Source organism: Xyrauchen texanus, chromosome 48, assembly GCF_025860055.1.
Source record: "Xyrauchen texanus isolate HMW12.3.18 chromosome 48, RBS_HiC_50CHRs, whole genome shotgun sequence".
NCBI lineage: Eukaryota > Metazoa > Chordata > Actinopteri > Cypriniformes > Catostomidae > Xyrauchen > Xyrauchen texanus.
The window spans coordinates 20,264,542-20,291,729 of NC_068323.1; the positions used below are offsets into that span (position 1 = coordinate 20,264,542).

General features: G+C 38.4%; 1 protein-coding gene across 1 annotated transcript in view; it reads left to right on the top strand.

Moving 5' to 3' along the window:
• LOC127639758 (dedicator of cytokinesis protein 3-like) overlaps positions 1-27,188 on the top strand; it is a 232,045-nt gene that overhangs the window by 49,757 nt on the left and 155,100 nt on the right. Inside the window, exons 2-3 of the mRNA XM_052121970.1 lie at positions 10,556-10,639; positions 20,291-20,331. Coding sequence (XP_051977930.1) covers positions 10,556-10,639; positions 20,291-20,331 — 125 coding nt within the window. The remainder of the gene's footprint in view (positions 1-10,555; positions 10,640-20,290; positions 20,332-27,188) is intronic.

A 27,188-nucleotide genomic window follows, 5' to 3' on the forward strand; every position in this document is an offset into this window, starting at 1 on the left:
TAAATTTAGGTGCATAGAAAACAATTTAAAAAAGTGGGGGAACATCTAAATCTTGGCTCATGAATATTAATGAGGTCATTTAACATTACGATTACGCAAATATCTATATCAACCACACTCTGCATCATATGTCTATGATATGTGTTTATAATGCATTGGCGTTTGCGTACTCGTGTGAAGTAGGTTTTTTGGCTTTAAAGAAGTCGTTTTATGTGACCAGCTGTAAAATTTCACTCACCAAATCTTTTCAAATATAATTTAAAATCCCCCCAAAAGTGTGGGGGGAGGGGAGGAAAGTAAAGTCCCCACTTCCCTCCCCCCAGTTATAATGTTTGCTATGCTCCTGCTAACAACAAAATTACTGCTACTTGCTGACAACTCTATTATGCAATCGTAACCATGTCCCTCCTATATTTAAAAGATTGATTGATCAATATGCATTTTACAGTGAAATTGCTTGTTTAAATCCCTGTGCAACCATAAAGAAGAGAATATGGCAATTACACTGGGCTGTTGGAAGTGAAGTCAGGCAGTCAATTGAGGGTGCAGAGATTTACGCCATTACAGATTTAAATTTTCTTCTGAAATCCCTTGCTCTGGGGCGGAGCGACAAAACGACTCTCCACCCTAATCCTACTGTCTCCTCCCCACTCTCTACCACAAGGGACCAACAACACTAACCAGAGGAAAAGATCACTGAGTTTTTTATGATTCGGCCCACCTTTGAGGTTGAGAGAGACAGACAGACTGGTGCACTGCCTGAAAGTACATTATAGTTTGATGGCGTGAGGGCTCTGAGAGGTCATACCTTTTCTGGCTAGGGATGGATTTGAAAGCAGCGCTAAATGCGGAAAGCTGGCTTTTGTTTGCTGCAGAATGGATTAAGGCTCTGTTCATCTGGCATTGTATGTTAACACTATTCTGCCTGACGGCGCTGTAACAGGAACTTTTGTTTTTGAACTCTATTGGCTTCCATATATATACATATATATATTAGGTATATAGATATATAGATATATTATCTATATATCTATATATATTAGGGCTGCATCTAATGATTATTTTGATAATCGATTAATCTAACGATTATTCGACTATTCAGCAAATATTGCAATGATTAATCATTAGCTCTTAACCTATTATTCAGCTTGTGTGGAAAAATTTAAAAGATATAAGATATTTAGACTTGCTTTAAGAGAATGTATCTTAAAGTGTATTTTGTATATGTGTATTTTTTCCACTAGGTTATATTTTTGCAAGTGCAGTCAAGATAAAATATACTTATATTCAAGATATATTCTCTAAAAGCAAGTCTAAATATTTTAAACTTCTATTTCTCAGGTGAATGCATCGTTTTTTAAAGGATTTTTAGATGTTTTTTAAATATTTGTACTTTTTATATTATATTCAACATTCTCAGATAACAATTTTTTCTTCTGAATTATAGCTGCTAAAGAAAATATAAGTTTTTTAAAGGGGTTTTAGTTATTTATATTGGAAAACAAGCCAAAACAAAAACAAATGTATTTTGTTGCAGTGCATACTGGGGAGAAGACTACCCTCTCTCTTATTAATAAAGCTGCGTATTGCCAATTTTCTTCACGATAAGAAATGGACAGTGGCACATATATTAAGGCACAATAAGTTGCGAGCCATCATGTTATAATCTAGCTGCAGCAAGTGCGTACTCAAGGGATGAGACAGATTGTGCATCAGCCGGGTACTCTCCCCCTTAGATCGGGACATTTGCGCAACTCATAGAAAAGGCGCTGACTGCACAGAGACATGACAGTTTTGGAGTTTGTAGTTATTTACATGATCTGCTTCCTTGTTATTTTAACTTTAATGAATGAATGGCAGCGCCAACACACACGAAGCTTGTTAACTGGGGCTCTCTCTTCCTCACTCTGAGGCCTGGCCCCTTATATTACCCCCGTCTCTCACTGTGAACAAAAAACAACAATTACCAGCAATTCATCTCAGGTGAAAACCCTTACTGCTTCCTCTCTCCCCAGACGAATGCTTGACCATGCCGACAACATTAAAACCACCTGCCTAATATTGTGTAGGTCCCCCTCGTGCCACCAAAACAGCGCCAACCCGCATCTCAGAATAGAATTCTGAGAATATATTCTCCTCACCACAATTGTACAGAGCACTGTTAAGCAGTGCAGTGTATAAAATCACGCAGATATGGGTCAGGAACTTCAGTTAATGTTCACATCAACCATTAAAATGGGGAAAAAAGTGGGGACTGGATAGCTCAGTGAGAAAAGATGCTGAATTCCACACCTGGAGTTGCAAGTTCGAATCCAGGGTGTGCTGAGTGACTCCAGCCAGGTCTCCTAAGCAACCAAATTGGCCCTGTTGCTAGGGAGGTTAGAGTTACATGGGGTAACCTCCTCGTGGTCGCCATAATATGGTTCGAGTTGTGCGTGGATGCCGCGGAGAATAGTGTGAAGCCTCCACACGCGCTATGTCTCTGCGGTAACAGGCTCAACAAGCCACATGATAAGATGCACGCATTGACAGTCTCTCAGACAAGGAGGCAACTGAGATTCGTCCTCCGCCACCCGGATTGAGGCGAGTCACTACACCACCACGAGGACTTAGAGCGCATTTGGAATTGGGCATGCCAAAATGGGGAGAAAAGGGGAGGAAAAAGAAAAAAAAAGGATGGGGAATATATTTTATCTCTGTAATTTGGACCGTGGCATGATTGTTGGTGCCAGATGGGCTGGTTTGAGTATTTCTGTAACTGTTGTGTATACATATAAATAAAAAAAATACTTTTTCTTTTTTGCATTGTCCCTTTGACAAATTGCATGACAGGTCATTATTTTTATAGTATTTGTTGACAGTATTTTAGAATATTAAGCAATAGCATTAGTTTTCAATAAAAGTACAATCAGAGGATGCTGTTACATGGTATCTCATATGTGTTTATTTGTAAAACTGATGTCTGGAAGTGAGATCTCACATGTAGATGTTTTTGCTGTGTAGCAGATGGCATTGTATCTAATGTCTCTTTGTTTTCAGAGCAGGATTAGTGAATTCCCTGACACTCCATGTGACACTTGCTGTTTAAATTGGGACACCAGGAAAAACTGTAAACAAGAGTGGGCCTGGAAGTGTCTGGATTTGTTGGATCCATCTGTCTGTGTTCATCATTCAATATGCTTGAGTGTTTGGTTTGTGACCCTATGTTTTTTAGGCTAAATTTTCTTAGCAATGATCTGTAACACCATCTTTCTTAAATCATTCAACATTTCATATTTCAGAGTCTTGTATGTCAAAATTATATATATAAAAAAATAATCCTTTTGGGGGGAACTAGCTCTTTGAAACTTAGACATATAATTGTACTTGGCACCACACATGTTTCTGTCCACTGATCTCAGATCAGTCTCAGCCCTGTAGTCATGCCTATTGTACAAAGGTGCCTGAGTTTTTTCCAACAGATGCCCTAACCCCATCCCATCCCTAAATCTAACCACGTGGAGCCTGTAAGGCTGAGTAGCCTGCCAGAAACAACTCAAGACACCTTTCTCCCATTGCGCCTAAGAAAAAACAAATTCTCTCTTATTAATAAAGCTGCGTATTGCCAATTTTCTCCATGATAAGTAATGCACAGTGGCGCATATATTATGGCACAATAAATTGCGAGCCATCATGTTATAATCTAGCTGCAGCAAGTGCATGCTTGAGGGATGAGAGTCCCCAAGACAGATTGTGAATCATTTTCACAACTCATAGAAAAGGTGCTGACTGCACAGAGAAATGCTAGTTTCGGAGTTTGTAGTTATTCACATGATCTGCTTCCATATTATTTTAACTTTAATGAAGCTATAACGCATTAAATATAACTGAATTTAAGGTGTAACGTCAGGTTGTTTCCATGTGGAGCCTTTAAGGCTGAGTAGCCTGCCAGAAACAACTCAAGACACCATTCTCCCATCGCGCCTAGCCACATCCTTGACTGTCACAATTCACAACACCTGAACTGGTCACATAATAGCATGCTGTATGAAATCAAAGGGTAATTTACGTACCTCCTCCACACCTCCGAAGCTGGGATGGATGCAGGAAAATGGCCCATTTAGTTCATTTATCGTGCCTGCCGGCAGTGTGCCCAGACAGACAATGAGTCCAAAGCGTTTAGGTAAAATACACTTCAAATGAGAGCATGACTAACACAATACGCAACAGCTGCTGGCTTCCTGTCTCATCAATTCAGATTCTTGTCACCCTCAGGCCATCAAAAGTATGCCTTGCCAAAATTTGCATCAGATTTTGAATGAACCTTACTGCTCTCAGGGGACTGTAAGTAAAAAATGCGTTGGCCTCAAGTTGTATGATCAGAAGCAGATGGGACGCTGGGACAGAAATCAATACGTTATGACACTTCGTACGTTATAATATGTTATGGTACTAATTTTCCCTGAGGAGGTTAGGTCAATTTCATAAACAAATTAGATTTTAGTCTAGTAGTTCTTTTACAACCTCTGTAAAATTATTTCGGATATTTGACCAATTTAGGGGCCCACTGAGAAATGTAATCCCATCCGAATAACAATGTCTGTAATTACGATATATAATTTTTACGCAACACTTATTTACTTACTTAATTTTAATACAGTTTATTTTGAACTGTATCACTCATAAAAATTCGCAGTGTGTGTGGCCATGGTTCATTTCAGAAACAAAACTAAATTCTCATTATCTGCCCAATTGTCCATTAGCACCCCTATGGCACTTGGCAGTGGTCAAAAAAGTTTTTCAAAATGACTTTTGGACCAATTGCTCCTTGGAAACTCAGAGATGATCATTTGTATTGTAAGTCAATTACAACACAACCCTGGTGTTTGTCAAAAAACAGTACGCAATTCAACTAGGATTTTTTTCCTTTGGTGATGAAAACACCAACATTTCGGTTTAAGACAGCAATAAAATCACTTAAATATGACATTTAAAATGCTAAAACTACATCACATTCCCATGTATAACAATTAGGCCTACTGTCCGATTAGTGCTTTAAATGTTGTTTAGAAAACCAATCCTGTCTGAATAGTGTTTTAGAGTGAAACAAATTGGAAAGAACATTGTGTTTTTGAGTGATTCCCTTCAGGAATAAATTATTATAATAAATATATACTTGTGAAAGTTAAGGCAAAAAATCGCATCACATTTATGACTTTATTTGTTCTATGGAACACAGAGGAATATGAGACCCAGTTTAGGGGATAGAAAGAGAAGGCACAGGAAATCTGTGAGATATTTTATGGACACTGCCATCTAGTGTTTAATAGATTGTCTGCACAAGTAAATCCTCAAATACTTTTAAAAACAGAAAATCACTATACACAGCAAATATGTAGAATGTGAGTAGTCTCATGGCTTTTCCATTTGAGTGCCTGAAATATCTGTCAGTAGAAAAACGGTTGCCCTCCCATAAACCCAGATTTATTAGTTTATTTGACTTGTTTGTTGAGACATGCATATAAAACCTGCCGGCACCGATCCATTTGGCTCGAATTATGTTTATTTTGCATGACAGGACAAAATTCATACAGGCAGAAAGAGGTGACACCCCTGTTGGCTCCTACAGGATTCATCCATTTAATAGGAATGATTTCATATAGATGCCACATGCAAATGTCTTAATTTAGCCTATAGGTTTATATCACTTTAATTCAATTGGCATCCACATTGAAGTTTGATTTGTTACTAAAGGCAAATACGGAGTGTATTGCCTAAAGATTGGCCTCTGTCTTGTCTGCGGATGCAGAGTGGACACTCTTCGGTTGGCTTACTGACCTGCTTTTAGTGTGCAGGTTTAACTTGCCCACAGCTAGCATGTCTAATCACGCAGGCACGCACAAAGCACACACACACACACACACACACACATGCACACACACGCACACGCACACACACACACACAAACGTATTTGTCTCTAAGAGTAAAATTATTTGCTATGAGGCTATGCAGCTCTTTTTGTTGGTAGGCGGCACAACAAATGCTAATTTGATGAGCTATTTGCCTTAATTAAAATTTAATTTCCTCTCAGGATGTGCCATCTTTTTCTGCCACAAGACTCATCTCTCTTGTGGCATCAAAGCCTTTCCTGCTGATAGACTAAATAGTTGACACCCAGTCGCTAATTTATTTCTGCCTTGTTGAAAGTTAGCATTAGCTAGCTAGCACAACAGTAGAGGATCTGACACAGATGGTATGATGTTGAGGCTGTTGTTATGAATTTAATCATAAATTAAGTTAACATTTAAGTCATTTTTCAGTCTCAAATCAAATAATTAATAAGGTAAACAGTGCTGAAATTCAATATAGTGGCTACGCCAATACCATCAAATCATGTGTGTCTTGTGATCAAACATTGTGATGTCATTACCACTTTGATCAATAAGAAGTTTTTCACCTTCATGACTTGTTTAAAACATGTCCCATTTTGTATTTTCACATTACTCCATGTTTATTCATTGTTCTAACATAAATAACATAAAGTAGTCCTGCCATATGATAACCGCACATATATATCTACCACAATATTCTGTAGCAGGAAATCTACCAGTTGACAAATGTTTACAGTAGTGCAATATATATATATATATATATATATATATATATATATATATATATATATATATATATATATATATATATATATATATATGGTGATTTATAGATGATAAACTCCTTTACAGACATCCTGTATTTAATTATTGGATTGCTGTTTTTACATTTATTTAATGCAGGCCTATAGCATTAGGGGCATTACTGTACTACTATGTTCAAAATCCATATTGTTTATTGCCAATGTCATTCTGTCCTTTAGTGGAATTAACTTATGAAAAGTTCCTCTAATAATCTATTGAATTATTCAGTAAATATAAATCTCTGGCAGCAGCCAAATATTTTCTTTGGAATCTCCAGTGGGAGCCTCTAAATGAGCATTAAATATTAAACTGCGATCTTTGAAAACAAATAACAAATGACACAATGCCATCAGAAATTAGTAAATGAACATGACAAATCCTGAAAGACACTGTCTCTCTGTCTGAATGTGAACTCTGAGATTCTGATAGTGTCTGGAAAATGTTATTTCGATAATGCAAGCAAAGTTCATATGCATGTATATATATTTTTTTTTTTTTGCTTTTGCTAAAAAATATAGAACATATATACATTATATAACATACATTATATAACATACAGTATATATATATATATATATATACACACACACATATATATCCATGCATCTTATCACATGGCTCGTTGTGTGTGACACTACGCAGACTCACAGCATGTGGAGGCTCATGCTACTCCCCGTAATCCAGGCACAACTAACCACATACCCCATTGAGAGTGAGAACCCCTAATCGTGACCACGAGGAGGTTAACCCATGTGACTCTACCCTCCCTAGCAACCAGGCCAATTTGGTTGCTCAGGAGACCTGGCTGGATTCACTCAGCACGCCCCGGATTCAAAACTGATGCGTTCTTGTAGGAAATTTATAACGGGGCTCAAGCACATTAACCAGATGCTTTAATCCTGTGTTCTCAATGACTGAGTACTGGACCTTCTGTCCCGGGCCCGGGCAGATCTATATATCTATGTTGTACACTGTATATCGCATTTAAGGCGTTCAGTGGGAGCCGCGGATATATATATGCATTTTTCTAAAAAAAGCCAATTCAGCTGATCAGGTCTGATTTCCCAAAGGACATGAAATATGTATAACTCTGATTCTTTCATTTTTAAGCCTTAAGAAAACAAAAATGGTTCGAGAGAGCCCATCAAATATCTGTGTACAGCCTCACTGAGCAAAACAAACCAGACAGGATCATGTTGCACAGATACAGATGGATTCAGAGAAATTACTCAGCTTTGTTCTGGGCATTATTTAGCTGGTCTATGGCTGTCTGACCATTATAATCTCACCTTAATAGAATGACAGAGGCAACAGATGGCTTATTTCCCAGTTTGGAGATATTTTGACTGAAAAAACAACATGCATGTGGACACAAATCTAGACTAAGCTAAGCAGGGGTTTATTTTAGGAATGTGCTTTTGCCAAAATATCTCATCACATCAAAGACATAGCTGTATTTCACACTCACAAGCATACACTTTATTATTGTTCACCCCAATATGAAAATTCTGTCATTATTTTATGGTCAACTGTTGTTGTTATTGTGCTCTATAAATAAACTGATATTGACCTTGACATTGACATGGATAGTGAAGCGGCACAACGTCAAAGATGTTTTTTTAGCACAAGTTGACATTGAAAAACAACTAAAAAATATCACAAATGGATTTAAAAATGTTTGGTGTGAACAGCCCCTAACACAGTTACAAAAATCTGCCGCATATTGGTTTCGGAAGGATTTTCTCAACAGATTTGCTAAACAGCGTTTTAAAGGAATGTTCTGGGTTCAATAAAAGTGAAGCTCAATAACCATAAATTGTGGCGTAATGTTGATTACCAAAAAAATACAATAAATGGACTTATTTTAAAAAGCAGTTACTGTACAGTGAGGCACTTATAATGGCAGTGATTGGGACCAGTCTGTGATCTCATAAATGTTCACTGTTTCAAAAGTATAGCCACAAGATGTAAACATCTTATGTGTTAACATGGTTTTAGTGTGATAAAATCACTTGCTAACCTCATCTGTGTATAGTTAGATCCAATACCTGTAAAGGGATTACAGGGTTTCGTTGTCACGGCAACAATGTTGCAATATTGGATATAACTTTACACAGATTAGGTAAGCAATTTTATTACACTAAAATCATGTTAACATCTAAAATGTTTACGCATTGTGGCTATGCTTTTGAAACAGTATATATTTTAGCATTTATGGACTGTCTCCATTAACATCCATTGTAAGTGCCTTGCTATAACTGTGATTTTTGTTTTATTTCAAAATAAATAATTCTCCCCTTTTCTCCCCAATTTGGAATGCCCAATTCCCAATGCGCTCTAAATCATTGTGGTAGCGAGTGACTCAATCCGGGTGGCGGAGGACGAATCTCAGTCGCCTCCACGTCTGAGACGTCAATCCACGCATCTTATCACGTGGCTTGTTGAGCACGTTACTGCGGAGACATAGCGAGTGTGGAGTCTTCATGCTATTCTCCGCGGCATCCATGCACAACTCACCACACGCCCCACCGAGAGTGAGAACCACATTATAGCGACCACGAGAAGGTTACCCCATTTGACTCTACCCCTCCTTGCAACCGGGCCAATTTGGTTGCTTAGGAGACCTTGCTGGAGTCACTCAGCTCGCCCTGGATTCAAACTCATGACTCAAGGGGTGGTAGTCAGCGTCAATACTCACTGAGCTACCCAGGCCCCCCGATTTTTGCTTTATTTACATGGATAGAGGGACGGGTCAAAATAAGTTTAGGAGAAAATCAGCGTTATACCAAAAATTTTGTTAATTGAGCTTGAACCCAAAGCATTCTTGTAATGAAAAAAGTTGTCTTTAATATTTTTACTATGCAGCAACCATTACATAAAAGTTATAAGGAAATTAGTACATTCTATATTGCTATGTAATTCCTTGCAGTGTCCTTTAGCCATTATTTTATTCACAACATAGTATGGGCTCACATACCTGGTTGCTAAAATATACTTACAGTATGTGAAATATATAACAAACCCTTACAAAAATGTAATGAAAATGGTAACCATTTTTAGATACCATTTCCACAGTTATTGTTACTACTGTAAAATCAAAATGTACTAATTTATAAATATACTCAAACAGGTCTTACACTGTTTGTTCTCCTTCACAGAGTGTAAGAGAACTATGAACTACTAAGGTAGTAACAGGTATTTGACAGAAACTATGGCTGCTGTGATACATGTTTGTAGGGGAAGAAAACTATAAAGGCAGAAAAGAAACAAAACAACACATTTAGTTTCAACTAAACCCTCCAGTGAAAGGCATGGACTGAAAATGACCTCAATATAAGAGTAGCTTTGTCTTTTGGCTTATCCCTAAACAAAGCGAAAACTCTGGTGTCCACTGCATCTATTATTGAACCTTTCCACAAATGCCCCAAAACTGAAATGTGAAAGTATGGCTGTTTGCATTTTTCACACAGGACATACATCACTTCCTTTTGGGTAAAGCTGTACCAATAGACATTCTATTCTCTACTCTTTTGTGTATAAATAATTCACTATTGAATTAACTGTCTGAAGTATTTAATAAATTCTGAGGTTTGAAATACAGTAAAGGATTGTAAGAAATACCTTCACTGTTTTCTCTAAATACTATGTGTGTAGTATTATGTTGAAATACTTCCTCCTAACCAGCTTAGTATGTAGAATAATAGGTTGATCTGTTTGTTTGAGAAATAGCAGGCAAGGGAAGTTATGTTCTGTGACGCTAATGGCGCAGAAATAGCACACTTCAGCTTTAACAGCAAAATTATATGTTTTATTGTAAACGCAATATCCATGAATGTGTTCAATGCTTGTCTAACTCCTGTACTTTCTCTTCTTTTGTCAGTGGTCTGTAGTTTCCGCGGATCTGTGTCACATGGACTGACTCTAGAGCTTGGAGAAACGGTTCAGATCCTGGAAAGGTGTGAAGGTAAGTCATTCTTTGCAATCTTTTGAACAAATAGTTTTTGGAACTATCACATGTTTTTCAGCATGTTCTCATGAATTAAGGTGACAGTTTTGCAAATAAAATGACTGCTTGATTGCACGTTTCCCAGTGAAATGTCCAGCAGGGGGCGCCAAAAGCGAGTGAAATTGTGTCGTAATATGACAGTATGTGAAGGTGAATGTTAAATGGAGATTTAAATGAGTAAAACGTACCTCCCCAAGCTAAAACTTTAACCTAAACCTAACTGATAGTGTCCTAAAAGCAAATGAGAGGCAAACAAAACAGACATCCTTACACTTAAACCAACATACAAACTAATCGATAGTGTCTACCATGTAATTTCATGTCGCTTCTAGGATACTTTCATTTCACGTGTCAGTTTGCGTGCTTGGCCGATCTTGGCCGATCTCGAACAACAGGTGAGCTGCCACGGAAGTTTATCACAATGGAATAAGTGTGTAAATGTAGGTGAGTCTTTAATACAAGCGATAAAATGTATCATTTATTCTATGAGACAAGATTTGCTTTCTTTTATTATCTTAGCCTATTTTCTAGCTTTAGTTTGTGCAGACACAGGTTTAAAAAGCCATTTAAATGAAATATACGTATATTTATACAAACATTTGGTAACAAACTACCTTCTACTGAGTGACAGCCTAACTTAGACTAAATCTGCAATTCTGCATCCAATTTTTTCAACAAATTTATTGGATTTTGCTATACAAATAGCAATCACATATCAGGTTTTTAAACTGTTTTCAGCCAATTTTGGTTACAGGGTTGCAAAAATGAGAAACCACATTTCATTTAAACTGAAATTAAAACATCCACCCCATTCTCCTGTGGTTTTCTGAAGGTTAAGAACCTCCATTTAATGACCATTTGTTAAAAATAGAGAAAAAATTTACTTTTTTTTTTTTTTTTTGTATCCTCATCATGGACAGTGGCAAAAGACATATTATCATCTATCACTCACTCTTAGGTAACCGCATCTTGCATATTACAAAAACAATATCATGACGGTTTGTTTCTCTTGGAGAACATGTAACTTGTGCTATCAGCAATCGTTGCTTTAGGAACCAGAATAATTATGAATACTTGAACTCAACTGAAAGTCTTCCAACACAGAATTTCAGGACGCCTTAAGGGTGTTCATTTAACTCTTCTTCAGCATGTAAAGCAGCAATAAATGTTTTATTAGCATGTATTTATGATTAGTCAGACTCTGCGAAGACTAAGGGCGAATTCACATAACAGCTGTGGCACTTTTGCGTGTTATATTTCAGTGAAAGTCCTTGTGCCTTATTCACTGATCTCTCCATCTAGTTTAGCCTGCACAATCAGCGCTGAAATAGTGCTAATTTAGGTATTTAAATGAAGTCATAAATTCATTAATAATGATAACTTGCTAAAAACCACACATGTGCCACTGTAAACAAGCTCTCTCTTGAACGCGCAACGGGCATCTAGAGTTTTTATGTTTTAAGTTTTAAAGTGAGGCACTATCCACAGCCATTGTATTAAAAAGACCAAGAGACCAAGACATTCAATAAAACATATCCATAAAGCATTTGGAACAACATAAGGCTGAGTACTTCATGATAAAATGTATACTTTTGTGTGAACTATTTCTTTAAAGGATTTAGAATTAGAACCCCCCCCCCCCCCAATTGTGATGCAAAAAAACATCACAATGACGTGCAAATGCTCTTCCAGGCAACTGAACTGTCATCGATTTTCGCTTGAGTCCCCTCTGGGTCCTGAAAGAGAAGTGGCTCAATTTCAGTGTGTCACAGTTTAAAGGTCAGTAATATACGCTTATGCCCCAGAGCTGTCAATGGTCACAGCGACAGTCTATTCTTCAGGGCCTGAAATGCATGAATTCTGCAATGTCTGTCAGCCAGTGAAAAATAGCCTCTTACACGAGTAAGAAATATGTTTCCGTCTGCAAAAATGGCCAAACACAAACCCTGCCACCCCAACAACATAGTGTATGTATGACTGGTAGAGGGAAATTTAGCAGTCCTATGTGTTATTTTTTGCCACTTGTCAAGATTGTTGGTGTTTTTTTGGAATTACAGTACAGACAGATGATTGTAGACTTACAATGAAAACCCATTTAACTTATGTTAGTTTGTGTGTTTGTAGGGGATATAATCTATAGTTCGTACAGTATAAAAATCATTATGTCTATGGAGAGTCTTCATAAGGATAGCCAGACCAACATCTGTGTGTGTGTGTGTGTGTGTGTGTGTGTGGCAATACTTCCAACTTGTATTATACAAAATGTACAAAAGAATAGTTCACACAGAAATTAAAATTTTGTCATAATTTACTCACCCTCATGACATTCTTAACATGTGTAACTATGGTTTATTGCATATTCTGAAGGATTCGATGAGTGTGGCTATCGAATCCTTCAGATGTGGGTGTATTAGCCACAGGTGAGGTGAGAGTTTTGGCTTTGGCCTCAAGGCTCTGCATAATCAGTACTCTGATTCACGGGGTTATCAGTTTGCTGCACGTATTGATTGTTTTGCTGCAGTGGCATGGTTTTGAGGTAATGGATGCCTGGAAAATCGAAGCGTTTGAATGTTCTAGACTCTGGAGTGTTACGCTGGCCTGCAGTGGCTAGTGGTCAGATTGGAGCATTCTGTTGTAATAACAGAAGATTTTTGCTGTGTCAGATAGATGGATTGTTGGACAGACGGACAAACTGAAGGATAGATAGATAGATAGATAGATAGATAGATAGATAGATAGATAGATAGATAGATAGATAGATAGATAGATAGATAGATAGATGGATGGTGGGTGAACAGATATGGATGTATGGATGGATAGAGTGGCATGAAAAGTTATGTGAATCCTTTGGAATTACCTGCAATAATGAATAAACACAATCTGTTTTAAACAAGAACACACAAATCATAGTATTAGTCCAGTACATATTGAATACATCATTCAAACTTTCACAGTGCAGGTTGGAAAAAGTATGTGAACCCTAAGCTTATGACGTTAGCAAAAGCTAGTTACAGTTAGGTGTTGGCAAACCTGGCATCCAGTTAATGAAACAAGATTGTAGGTGTGGGTTTGAGCTAATTTGACTTATAAAAAGCATTTTGAGTTTGCTACTTGGACCATGCCTTGCAAAAAAGAGATTTCAGAAGATCTGTTTTTCATTGGATAAAAGCTGGAAAGGGTTAAAAAGCTATTTTATAGATCTTAGATATTCATCTGTCCACAGGTAGAAAATTGTCTATAAATGGAGACAATTTAGTAGTGTATCCTACTTTAGTAGAATGGTTTCAAATAATTAAAATCCACCTTTTGAAGTGACCCTGTCAGAGCCCAGACCTTAACCCAATAGAGATGCTATAGAATGACCTCAAGGGAACTTTTCACACCAGACATCCAAAGAATATGGCTGAGCTGAAACAGTTCTGTATGGAAGAATGGTCCAGAATTCCTTCTGAATGTTGTGCAGGTCTAATCTGCAGCTACCGTGAACGCCTGGTTGAAGTTATTGCTGCCAAATGAGGATCGACCAGTTAATAAACCCAAGGGTTCACTTACTTTGTCCACAGCACTGTGAATGTTTAATGGGATGTGTTCAATAAAAACATGAATGTTTATAATTGATTGTGTGTTGTTCGCTTAAGCAAATTGAGTTTGTCGATACTTATGACTTTGATGAAGATGAGATCATATTTTTGACCAATTAATGCAGAAAACCAGATAATTCCAAAAAGTTCACATATTTATTCTTGCTACTGTAGATAAATAGATAGATCCTTATTGCTCAACAAGTCCCTACATTCTAAACCTGTTGAGAAACACACAGAGAGATGACACATTTTATTAGGTGTCATTTGTTTGTTGGCAGTTGTATGTTGACACTGAATTTCCTCATGTCCACATGGAAGTCTCACCACAGTCTCACTGCCTGCTAATCTATCACAGCTAATGCCTGCAGTCAGCCTCTAGCACAAACACTTACAAAATATCAACTGCATACCACACTGGCACCTTTGCTGTGGTTGTTTTTGTCTCGTAGTTTTTCCTCTTGAGAACAACTCCAGAAGCTAATCATCTTTTTTGCTAGCTTTACTGTGTGGATGTTTGTAGCAAGCTAACAGCAACATTTGTATTTCAGTCAACCCCCTAGTTCACTAGTAAGTGCACTGCCCATTTATGTGGGTGAGTTTTCATTTTTGGGTGAACTATCCATAAATTCAAAAGAATGCTAAATGCTAAATTGGTGTGTGTATTTCTAGATACAGTTTGCTATTATGCTTGAAACATACTGACACCTAGAATATGTTGACCCAACACATTTCCTGTCTCACAACCTGACAGAAGACCCTCCATCCAAATGTTGTTAATTAGCCATTAGCATGCTTAGTTTTGGTGTTAAATGGAAAGTGACAATAGAAATTGCTAACGCTAACTGACGCGGTATGCTCATTCCTTGCATAAACCAAATAGCTAATTACAAAGTGCACCTCCTCTGTTATCAAGAGCCACCTGGGGAGAATACTAACAGAGATGGACTGTGATGATTTATGCACTGGTGTCTGGGTTGTGTTTGGGACAGATGGTCACAGGTGTGTGCAATGTTAGCTTATGAATTTTTTCCTCGGTTGTTGCAGCCGATTGTTTGCAAATGGCTGCATTAGCAATTGCGTCGAACTCAAGCCAGTGTTAGCAGTGTGGTTTGAATATTGTCTGTTAGTATTTCACATTTAACTCAAGCAAACAGCTTAAACCAGATTTGAGCTGTTCAGGTTGTTCAAAAATGACCGGCCTATAAAAAAATTGCTTATAAATCTCATTATGCTATATTATCACCAAATATTGGATTTATTATTTCACTTGTTTTCTTTCAATTAGGACAGGTTTTGCATTTTTTTTTTGGAACATATTGATCGTAGGCCTCATTGACCTGAGCTTCTTTACCTAATTCTTACAAACACAAATCATTCTTTGTGGATAATTGTGGCGATATTATATAAAATATAAAAAAATTCTGTACAATTTATCCCATTAGTGTGCTATAATGTTTAACTAGGAAGTTACAGGAGCATGTTCAGATATGTGCATGTGTGTTTGCAAACATAAAGGCCTCAGACCTGTGAACGTACACACGCACACACATGCTCACATACATTCACAATTTGTTTTGAGTATTACATGCTTTCTTTTTCACAGAGATTAACTTTATCCTACCCTGAACTGCATCAAACATCTATTCATCCATCCAACAGGATTCAACCATCCAGTAGGATAAACTTCATCTCTGTGAAAAAGAAAGCATGTAATACTCAAAAGAGTTTGTGCGTGTACGTGAGCATGTGTGTGTTTGTCCGTGGGGTCATTGTGTGGCCAAAGACAGTTCTGGTGTGTGTGTGTGTGTGTGTGTGTGTGTGTGTGTGCATGCGTGCGTGCGTGTGTGCACAGGTCCGAAGCCTTTATGTTTGCAAGCACACATGCACATATTTTAACATGAACAGGAGGTGCATAAACTCAGGTCAATGAGGCCTATGATCAATAACTTCTAAAAATAAATACAAAACCTGTCCTTATTGAAAGAAAGCAAGTCTGCAAAAAGATCTAATCCAATATTTGGTGATAAAATAGCATAACGAGAGATTTATAAGCTATTTTTATAGGCCGGTCATTTTTGACCAGGAATACCACAAGTGTGACTTTGTGCCATTTTGTTCAACTTCCTGGTTAAACATTAAAGCACACTAGTGTGCTAAATAGTATATGTAAAAAGTTTTCATATTTTCTTTAATATTGCCAAAATTATCCACAAATATTAATTTATTTTTCACTCAAAAAAGGAGGTCCATAAGCTCAGGTAAATGAGGCCTACGATCAATAAGCTCTAAAAAGAAATACAAAAACTGTGCAAACTGAAAGAAAACAAGTTGAAAAAAATATCTAATTTAATATTTGGTGATAATATAGCATAACAAAAGATTTATAAGCAATTTTTAATAGGCCGGTCATTTTTGACCGGGAACATGAAATTAGGTAAACAATTTCAACACAGCACAAGGGTTAATCTAATTATTTAAAGGTGGTTTGAAAAGGTTGAGAAGTCTTGCTTCAGAAGCAGTGTGGGGGAAAAAATACATTTTGTTTTACCCTAGGCTACTATTTAGTCATGATTAAATATATCATTACCTAGCTCTTTGTGTGGCTAACAGTGCGGGGAGGTTCGACAGCTGGATTTTGTATTATATTAATAAGGTGACATTCTGTGCCAAGACATCAGATTTGAGTGCTTAGCTCGTTTATTATGGACTGAAAGCTTATTGTGAAGTTGATTTGGGCTGGTTGGGTTTTCTAGCTGTGTGTTGAATCTGCTGGAAGGCAGTATTTCTGAGATCTACTGGACGTCAGCCAGTGAACTCAGTGGCCCAGACCTTGGTGTACTATTAGTGCATTGTACCAGTCTTTATGTTCCACTTCATCTGAAAGAAATGGCCTTTACAACTGCATAGTTGCTGAGTGTCAAAATGCAAATCAATGCATTTGGAACAGAGTGAAGTCGTTTTTTGAAAGATCAAAGTTGTGTGCACGCACATCTATGCAATAAAATAACAGTGGATAGTGACTCACTTTAAAGCTTAAAAAAATTAACCATAAGCATCATGATAGTATCATATGCATCATATTCCAAGTCATATTGAGGCAAACATTAGGTTTTTTGACAAACAACAGGGAATTTAGGCCCAAGTCATTTTTTTATGTGGAAATCTTGTGCGAATCAGTGTTTATGTGTTTTTCGAATCAGTGTTTTTTAACAATCGGTAACACTTTATAATAACTGCACAGTATAAAGTGTTTGTAAAGCATTAGTTAATAGTCAATTTATCATTTATAAACTATTGTTCCTACATTAATAAGCTACATACAAATAGTTTGTTATTTGTTTATGTTCACTGTAGCAAATTATAGTAAGTATAGTATAAGTAAATTTATAGGCAGTTTGATCATGTTTTTAATGTGGAAAAGGGCATGAATTCATAGGAAATAAAGAAATTATGTGTGTAATTAATTGGATTTACATTTAAACTTACTTAATGCATTTGTAATTGTTTTAGTAACACATACTATTAAAACTATTATTTCTTAATATATACTGTAGATCGCAAAAAAGCATTGACTAATTGTTAATTTAGTGCCTAATTAAACATTTATTAATGATCCATTACTATAAAAACTTGACCCTGAAGCATCTCAATCACAAAGGCTCAAAACAGATACTAAATCTTAAAATAATATATAATAGTGTATTATATATATAGTGAGAGAGGAAAATCCGCAGTTTATTAAAAGAGATCCTCTAACTTCTCAAACACCACCATTTTCAATCCTATAAAGCTTTATGAGCAGACTGGTTCTCGTTATTTCCATTAAAATGACTGTTTAATTCAGTTTCACCTGCGGACCTACTATTAATATTTCATAAAATTTTATCCAATTCCAGAAGGAAAGTCCAAAAATCCCACTACAGTCTATGCGCGTGCTCTAGAAACAGCCAGCACGTCACCACGGTAACATGACAGTGATGAAATGGCAACATTTTTTAAATTAAATTAAATTGCTTTCTTGGAAAGCGCATGTAACATTATTGACTTTACATGATATTTTGCCTATTAAACATCATTAGTGAAAATGTCCTTACTATACTGCTAAAGTGTACAAGCTGTACATTTGGCTTTTCTCAGTGCTGGACCGGATGGGACAATAACAGTAGTTTGTGGTTATTGAATTGGGAATTTTATGTAATAATTTTACAGAGATTGCAGGGCCAGATTTGTATTTCAGGTTAAAAAGATAAGAGCACTGTATTTAATGTACAAATATCTGCAGTATGACAAATATGTCCTAATATTTGAATGCTGATCAACGAAGAATTCAGCTTTCTGGATTCAGGCCTGGAGGCGCCCCCTTCAGGAAGACATTTGTCTCTCATAGAAAGCAATTTTTAGCCAAATCATCACTTTGATGACAAGTTTCAATGAGGAAAATTAGATATTCAATACATCTGCGACTTTTATTACTTCAGATAAAATAGAAATGTTTATGTTTGCAAGGCATAAAAAATAGGACCCGATGAATTTAGTTTTTTTCCTAATTCTGCTTTGTTTTCTCAAATTCTGTTTTCCATAAAAAAAATTCTGAAAAAATATGACTAATCAAGTGAATTCATAAAGAATTCAAATGAAACAATTTGATCAAATAAAGCGCTTCAATAACATCTTCACAGCGGAATGTTAAACAGTTATTTTATGTGAAATAAAGTGAGCACAACAGAAAATCACTTTATAAATTAAAAACTTAGCACAAGAGTACACTTTCTTGTGAAATTTGCTAAAATACCATTATTCCTGATATAATAATTAAAATGAATATAACATTTTTACTATGCATTAGTAATATATTTTTGGTCATAATTTCTTCAATTACACTTGTCCGTTTACACCAAACTTTTATTTTGATGGATCACTGTGTTGTTTCTGTGTCTGTTTGATGGAAGTTTCACACTTCTGGATAAGCAGTTCACTCATTTGTTACACCATAAGACGCAGCAATTTAATTAAATAAATAATCTGGAATGTGCTGCACGCTTCGCTTTAAATGAGCGTTTCGCTTTCTGTAATCTAATACACAGATTACAGAAATTATAACGTGATGTATTTAGCAGGTCAAGGCCTTCACTTTGAAGCGTGCAACACAAAATAAATGGATATTTCTTAAATGAAATCGGAGGCTGCTGAGGTTTAATAATTAGACTAAGACACATGTACAACACATTTACAAGATCAATGGAAGATTTAGTGACAATGCAGTACTGGCCGAAACGGCGAAAATCTCACAGTGGACCATATTGGACCATGTTGAACCATATTAATACATGTTTATTTAGGGATATTTAGTTCTCACTTTAGATTAGGTCACACAAAATGCTTAGCTAGCCATTAGTAAGTGCTTTATTACGACCTTTATTAAGCATTAATTTATTTAATAATAAGTGTTCCTAAAACATTAATATACACATTAATTAAAAAGAAATGTGTATCCAAATCATTACATATTTAATATCTTTATTATCTATGAATTTATGCTTTCTTAATGTTCTCGTAAACACTTTACCACTGGATTGTATCAACTAAAACACATCAGTTAAGATTAACAAGTTGTTTACTAAGGATAAAAAACATGATCAAACTGCCTATATATGAACTTATTAAACAATAAAAAATAATTAGCTAAAGTGAATAGAAACAAATAACAAGCTATATACTGTATATATATAGTACATACAAAAAAAATAAGATATCCTTATTTGCATGGGATTTTAAAGCAACAGTTTACCCAAAAAGTAAAATTGTGTCATTCCAAACCTGTGCAATTTTCCTTTTCTTCATTGTAACACACACGTTTTGAAGCCGAATGCTCACATTGATCTTTCCCATACAATGAAAGTAGATGGGAAATGCTTCACACTGTCAACTCCAAAAAGGTCCAAAATCCATCATAAAGCATAACCTTTGTATGATCTTTGATCTAAAATGTGCCTTAAATAACATATTTAAATGTTGTTTGTTGCAGGATGGTACCGAGGGTTTTCCACCAAGAAGCCCACAATCAAGGTAAACTGATGCACTGTTTATACACAATAGTATTGATTCATTTTCCAGAGCATGTACAATCTGCAATAGTTTGCTTCCTTGTTGACCCAAAGGTCTGCAGTGACCCTGTTTGAGTCCACAATCAATATCTAGAAACTGACTGAAGACTGAACAGGAACCGACTGACTAACACTAATACAAAAACTATTTTGCACAAGACTGAAAATGTGAAGGGTTTAAAATGGAGAAAGGAGATAGGAGACAGGTGCTGCAGATCTATTAATGAGCAGCACGAAACAACTGATTACGCAGGTGAGCGGCACCTGTGGGAGACACAAGGAGAGCATAACCACTGGGCGGAGGAGACTGTCATGATCCTGCCGCAAGAAGAATAAACTAAGACTAAAGTAGCAAGATCATGACAATTCCATATTCATGTTGTGAAAAAAAAGTCATTATAATTACTGAATGGTGCTTTACTGAACATTTCAGAGGGTACATAATTGAGGTCACAGGGGTACAGCTTAGAGTAAATGTTGAATAACATAGTTTTTCTATGCCTACTTTAATTGTATTTCATATACAGTATATATTCTGTATATGTTCCCTTTGGTTGGAAATATCTATCAGTAATTTTTCTACATTTAAGGAACCCTTTTGCAAGGAACCTTCCCCTAGCACTCCATTTCAAAACAACACAAACTGCCAGTCATTTTTAAACATAGTTAATATTTACATCTTAAAGGGTTAGTTTAGCCAAAAATTCAAACTGTCAAAGTTTCAAACTTGTATGACTTGTTTTTCATGGCATAAGTTACACTTAGAAATGTGACCGTCACATTACCCTTTACTAAAGGTGTTCTGAACCCTTTGAAGGACATCCCTTTCTCGCAGTGCCCTTCAAGGACGCAAAAATCATTGTTTGACATAAATTTCTTGGATTCTAAATAAGTTTCACAAGCCTTGATATTTAATAAATATTGATAGGCATCATCACACTTGCGATGCATCTTCATAGTGAATATTTGAATGTGGATGCATTTTTCCTGAAGTGAATCTTATATTCTTTTAAAAAGCACCTACACTGTCCAACACAAAGCTTATCTACAGCATCAGATTTGTCGGTTGCAGCCAACAGCTCATATCCACTTTATACACATGATTGTGCTTATTATTCTACTTTTTTTGTGACCCAACCAGCCAGTTTGAGACCAGGATTGTGTGTGTTGCCCAATATCCCTTCCATAAAGGCAGTTTAAATGCAGAAGGGGGCAATGGATCTTTAAAGTGACTTGTTCTGTTTTGAAAAGAATTTGCTTTTTACTCTCTACTGAAACTGTGACTGAATTTTTTACACCTCAATTGAATGTACTGGGAATCACTACTCAAGACTAATATTGATCTTATCATAGAGTAACACTTTATATGTTTTAATTACGTTTTTACAGTATAGTGGTTAGAAGTCTCTTGTCCTTTTAGAAGATAGAATTCAAAAATGTCATATTCAGCACATGTTGTCAGATCCATATCCAGTTGCTGACATTTTCTGAATAATTTTCTTTTATGTGAGTAAAGATCACCCTACAAAGAACAGGCAGGTAAGATTTACGCATACGGTGACCTTAACAAAACTATGGCTAAACTATGAAAAAGCCCTCTTCCAAACCACTAAACATAAAGAGACCTTCAAGCCAAATTTTCCTGGAATCACTTGTATGGATGCACATGAATGTCCTATATGATGGTCATCGGGCACCTACCTTGAAGTGAGATCTGTAGGGTTAAGCTTAATAAATAAGACTCTACTAAAATATGATTATATACTGATATAAGACTTTACATTGTTGCAAAATACATCATAGCTATAATATAAAATCTATTCCGGACCATAGTAGTACCAAAAGTTGTTCCATAAAAGTAATTTTAGTTTTCGTAAAACTATAAGCAGCATTTTTTATAGCTAGATAATTCCTTATAAACAGGGTTGGGAGGATTACTTTATATGTACCGCAGCATGCTGAAAGTGTTTTCCTCTGAAACCAACCTCCCACCTGCCTAGATCTGCTACGGGGGATTGTATGCATCTCTAATTATGCAGCATCATGTCTCGCATTTAGGGTTAGGGCTAGCTAACTCAGTATGTTTTATTGACTAAAAGTAGCAGCGTTGCAGATCTAGCTCACCAAGGCCAATATCTTATCTACATCCCTTACTTACATCAACATTCAAACCTTTCCCAGAGTTGTCATGGTGAACTTACCATGAGCTTATGCACACAGACAATGTTGAATATAGTTTACTTTGGCCATGCGTTATACACATGCTGCATGCCAGTTGAGACTTTCCTTGAGGTGAGACTCCATGGGGCTGCCTTTGTTTTCACTGTAAGTGGATATCCCGTGTGGCAAGACCTCAAAGGGTCCACCAGAGGTGCCCGTGATTGCCACTGCATGCTAAGTCTGTGGCCAATCCTTGATAATATTTTGTTGAGGTGACACAGGGTTGGCACCTGTTCCTGAATTTCTGTGCCAAGCCCATACTGTGACAGCCACAGGGCTGTACTCACAGTGTGAATGAGGTGGGTAACTCATGCCATTACCTGTGACTTAGAGGAAGCTGTGCCACCCAGACTGCAGAAAACATGCCTTAGTTTTTCCCTGTCCTTGCCTTCAATGGAAGTGTGATGTCTGGTTTTACTGCCTGTATTTGCTAATTGTCACATTTTCAGTGATTCGACACATTCTTTAAAAGAAAGAATTTCTGTGTAAATCATTTGTAAAACAATTCTTATATAAATTGGTGCATCGTTTGAAACTGAAAAACAGAACATATTTTTGTGCTGCGTGTGTGTCTGTGTTCGTTTATGTTTTATATTGTTTTAAGTTCATTTATATCATTAATCCTTTATGTTTACTGTTCAGCGGTTCCCACCTCCTGCTTGCCCATTCTTTACCTGCTCCACATATATTTTTGGCATCCTGCAGCACCGTCACATTTGTGACACGTTTGTTTACAGAACAAATTTTTGTGCACATTTTTCGCAAATCAATGGATCATGCAGCGGCAACACATCCCCTGCTCTACAGAACAATTAATTTTTATTTTTCCATAAAACATTTGAAAAAACAAAACAAAAAAACATTCAAACTGCAATAACTTCCTCTGCTTTGAAATGACATATTTCTCATCCGATCAATCCTTGATGAGAAAATAAAGTGTCACCCGTCATTTGTCTCACTAAACATCCTGTTTCACTCAGAAATATGTCCGATTTTGTTAGTGAAATAGGTTGTGAACAGCGTTTCAAGCTGACTCTAAAAGTGTATTTGAGCTATGCTACTGTGCTGCGTGTGGTGAGGCAGCATTGAGCAGCAAGTGGTTGTTTGTTTGGCTTTACTTTGCCCCTCATTTAACGGAAGAGCAGGTCAAATGTTTGTTCAGCATTATTTATGCATTACTTCATCAGAGAGACAGACTGAAATGTAAAGTCCAGGTGCTTCAAAAGACTAAAGCAGCTTGCCTTGATTATTTCTTTTTCAAGGCTCACTCTGCCCCACCATACTTGTCATTCTTTCCCACTAAGATGATTAACTTTCAAGTTTTAATAACTTATCATCCTCACTCTAGCCCTGCAGGAAGCTACTGCTTAGTTTGAAATCAAAATCACATGGACAGAAACTTGGAGCTGGAGCAGTTGCATGTCTTCAAATCATACCATTTTCTTCGTACTGAGTCATAAGAAGCTAAAATATCCAAAGTCTGATAAATGACTTCACTTTGCATTAAATAGTTTAAATGTCCGCTCAGGTGAATTTCACATAAACTGTCAAGAAATGTCCAGGTTCAAAAGTAAAACGATTCTTAATTATTCTGTGCATAAAGCACCTGCCCATATTAACCATTTGTCAGTAGCCTCCTGTAATGCAAAAATGTGTCATTTTGACAAATAAATAATTGAAATTGTGGTAATGTTTTACAATAAGAATGCATTTGTGAACTCTAGTTAACTACATTATTTAATACTATCAACTAACAGCATTTATTTATCTTGGTAAATTTGTTTCCCCGTCTGTCGCTCACTTCGACGTTGTGTCGAAGAAGCGACACTAGGGGTCTCTCTTGAGCGCCGAATATACCTCTGATCTATGAAAAAAGGCCAATGAGAAGTTGGCAGACAGAATTTGCATGTCCCGCCCCCGGAGATATGGGTATAAAGGCGGGGAAATGCGTCTGTTTCATTCAGAAATTTTCTTCGGAGCCGATGGTCGTGTATGCAGTGAGCTGCGAGTCACACACCTTTTCCTCTACCTCTGAGCGATTACTGCTGTTGGATCTATGGCGCACTTCAGCAGCTTTCTCCTTCTCTGCACAGCATTGCAGTTTGCCCCTGGGCACTTCTCCCCGCCCCCGTTTTCCGCAGAACACGGCGAACATGCCAAGTCCCTGCACGCGGAAATCGCAACCCTTTTGCTTAAAGAAGCGATAAAGCCTGTCCCTCCAACCGAGATGAAGAAGGGTCTCTACAGCCCTTACTTCATCGTACTCAAGAAAGGCGGTGGCTTACGACCAATCTTGGACTCGCGAGTTATCAACCGGGCCTTACACAAACTCAAAATGCTCACGCAAAGACATATTTTAACTTGCGTCCAGCATCTAGATTGGTTCGCAGCAGTAGACATGAAGGACGCATACTTCCTCGTCTCAATACTGCCTCGACATCGACCCTTTCTACGGTTCGCGTTCGATGGCCAGGCGTATCAGTGCAAGGTCCTCCCCTTCGGCATGTCCCTGTCTCCTCGCGTTGAGACGACTGAGACGACTGGCTCATCCTGGCCCACTCCCGAGAGTTACTATGCACCCACAGGGACCAGGTGCTCAGGCACCTCAGCCGTTTAGGGCTTCAGGTCAACTGGGAAAAGAGCAAGCTCACCCCGGTTCAGAGCTTCTCTTTTCTAGGCATGGAGTTAGGCTCAGTCTCAATGTCAGCGCGCCTCACCAACGAGCGCATGCAGTCAGTGCTGAAATACTTCGCCACCTTCAGGCCAGTCACAACGGTCCCTTTAAAACTTTTCCAGAAGCTCCTGGGGCATATGGAATCCTCCGCAGTGGTCGCGCCACTGGGGTTGATGCGTATGAGACCGCTTCAGCACTGGCTACAGACTCGAGTCCCGAGACGAGCATGGCACCGCGGCATGCACCGTGTGATGGTCACCCCCGCCTGCCATCAAACATTCAAACCCTGGACAGACCTCTGCTTTCTGTGGGCAGGATTCCCCTTGCAGCAGGTTCCCTGACGCATCCTGGTCACGACCGACGCCTCCAGATTGGGTTGGGGTGCCATGTGCAATGGGCATGCAGCTGCGGGCCGTTGGAAAGGGGCCCTGCTGCGCTGGAACATGAACTGCCTGGAGTTGCTGACTGTTTTCTTTCCCCTGCAGAAGTTTCTCCCACTAGTTCAGGGCAAACACGTCTTGATGAAATCAGACAGCACCACCGTGGTAGCGTACATAAATCGTCAAGGCGGCGTACGCTCCCGCCACATGTCACATGTCATGTTAGACTCAAGTCGCTGCTTGCCACTCACATCCCCAGCAAACTCAATGTGGTAGCGGACGCGCTGTAACGACAATGCTTGCCCAGTGGAGAGTGGAGGCTTCACCCACAGTCGGTCCAGCTGATTTGGGAACGGTTCGGCAAGGCTCAGTTAGACCTGTTCGCTTCCCGAGAGACCTCCAACTGCCCGCTCTGGTATGCCCAAACAGAGGCTCCCCTCGGGGCAGATGCACTGGCACACAGCTGGCCCACGGGGCTATGCAAGTACACATTTCCCCCAGGGAGCCTTCTTGCACAGGTGCTATGCAAGATCAGGGAGGACGAGGAACAACTCGGCTTGGTTCTTGGACCTCACACTCCTTGCGACAGCCCGTCCCTGGCAAATTCCCCTGAGGAAAGACCTTCTTTCTCAGGGACGGGGCACGCTCTGGCATCCGCACCCATACCTCTGGAACCTCCACGTCTGGCCCCTGGATGGAACACGGAAGATCTAGCTGATCTACCATCTACCACACGATCAATCAAGCCAGAGCCCCTTCCACCAGGCAACTTTACACCCTAAAGTGGCACTTGTTCGTGAATTGGTGTTCTTCTCGGGGTGAAGACCCACAAAGGTGCACAGTCAGGTCAGTGCTCTCATTTCTGCAGGAGAGGTTGGAGGAGAGCTGCTATCGCAGCCCACCACGACGCAGTAGATGGCAAGTCTTTGGGTAAGCACGACTTGATTATCAGGTTCCTAAGAGGCGCCCGGAGGTTAAATCCCTCCTGTCCAAGCCTGTTCCCCTCCTGGGATCTCTCAGTGGTCCTCTCGGGCCTTCAGAGACCCCCCTTCGAGCTGCTAGAATCAGTTGGACTCAGGGCCCTCTCCTTAAAAGTGGCCCTGCTGATTGCGCTCGCCTCCATCAAAAGGGTCGGGGACCTGCAAGTGTTCTCTGTCAGAGACACTTGCCTGGAGTTCGGTCCGGCAGACACACATGTGATCCTAAGACCGCGGCCGGGCTACGTGCCCAAGGTTCCTACCACAGCCTTCAGAGACCAGGTAGTGAACCTGCAATGCTGCCCTGGGAGGAAGCAGACCCACCCCCTTCGTTGCTGTGTCCGGTACGTGCTTTGCATACCTACTTGCACTGCACGGAGCGATTTAGATGCTCTGAGTAGCTCTTTGTCTGCTTTGGTGGACAGCGGAAAGGGAACACTGTCTCCAAACAGAGGCTCTCCCATTGGGTGGTGGACACCATTTCATTGGCCAATCGCACCCAGTCCATGCCCCCGCCCTTGCGGGTCCGAGCACACTCAACAAGGAGTGTTGCGTCCTCATGGGCACT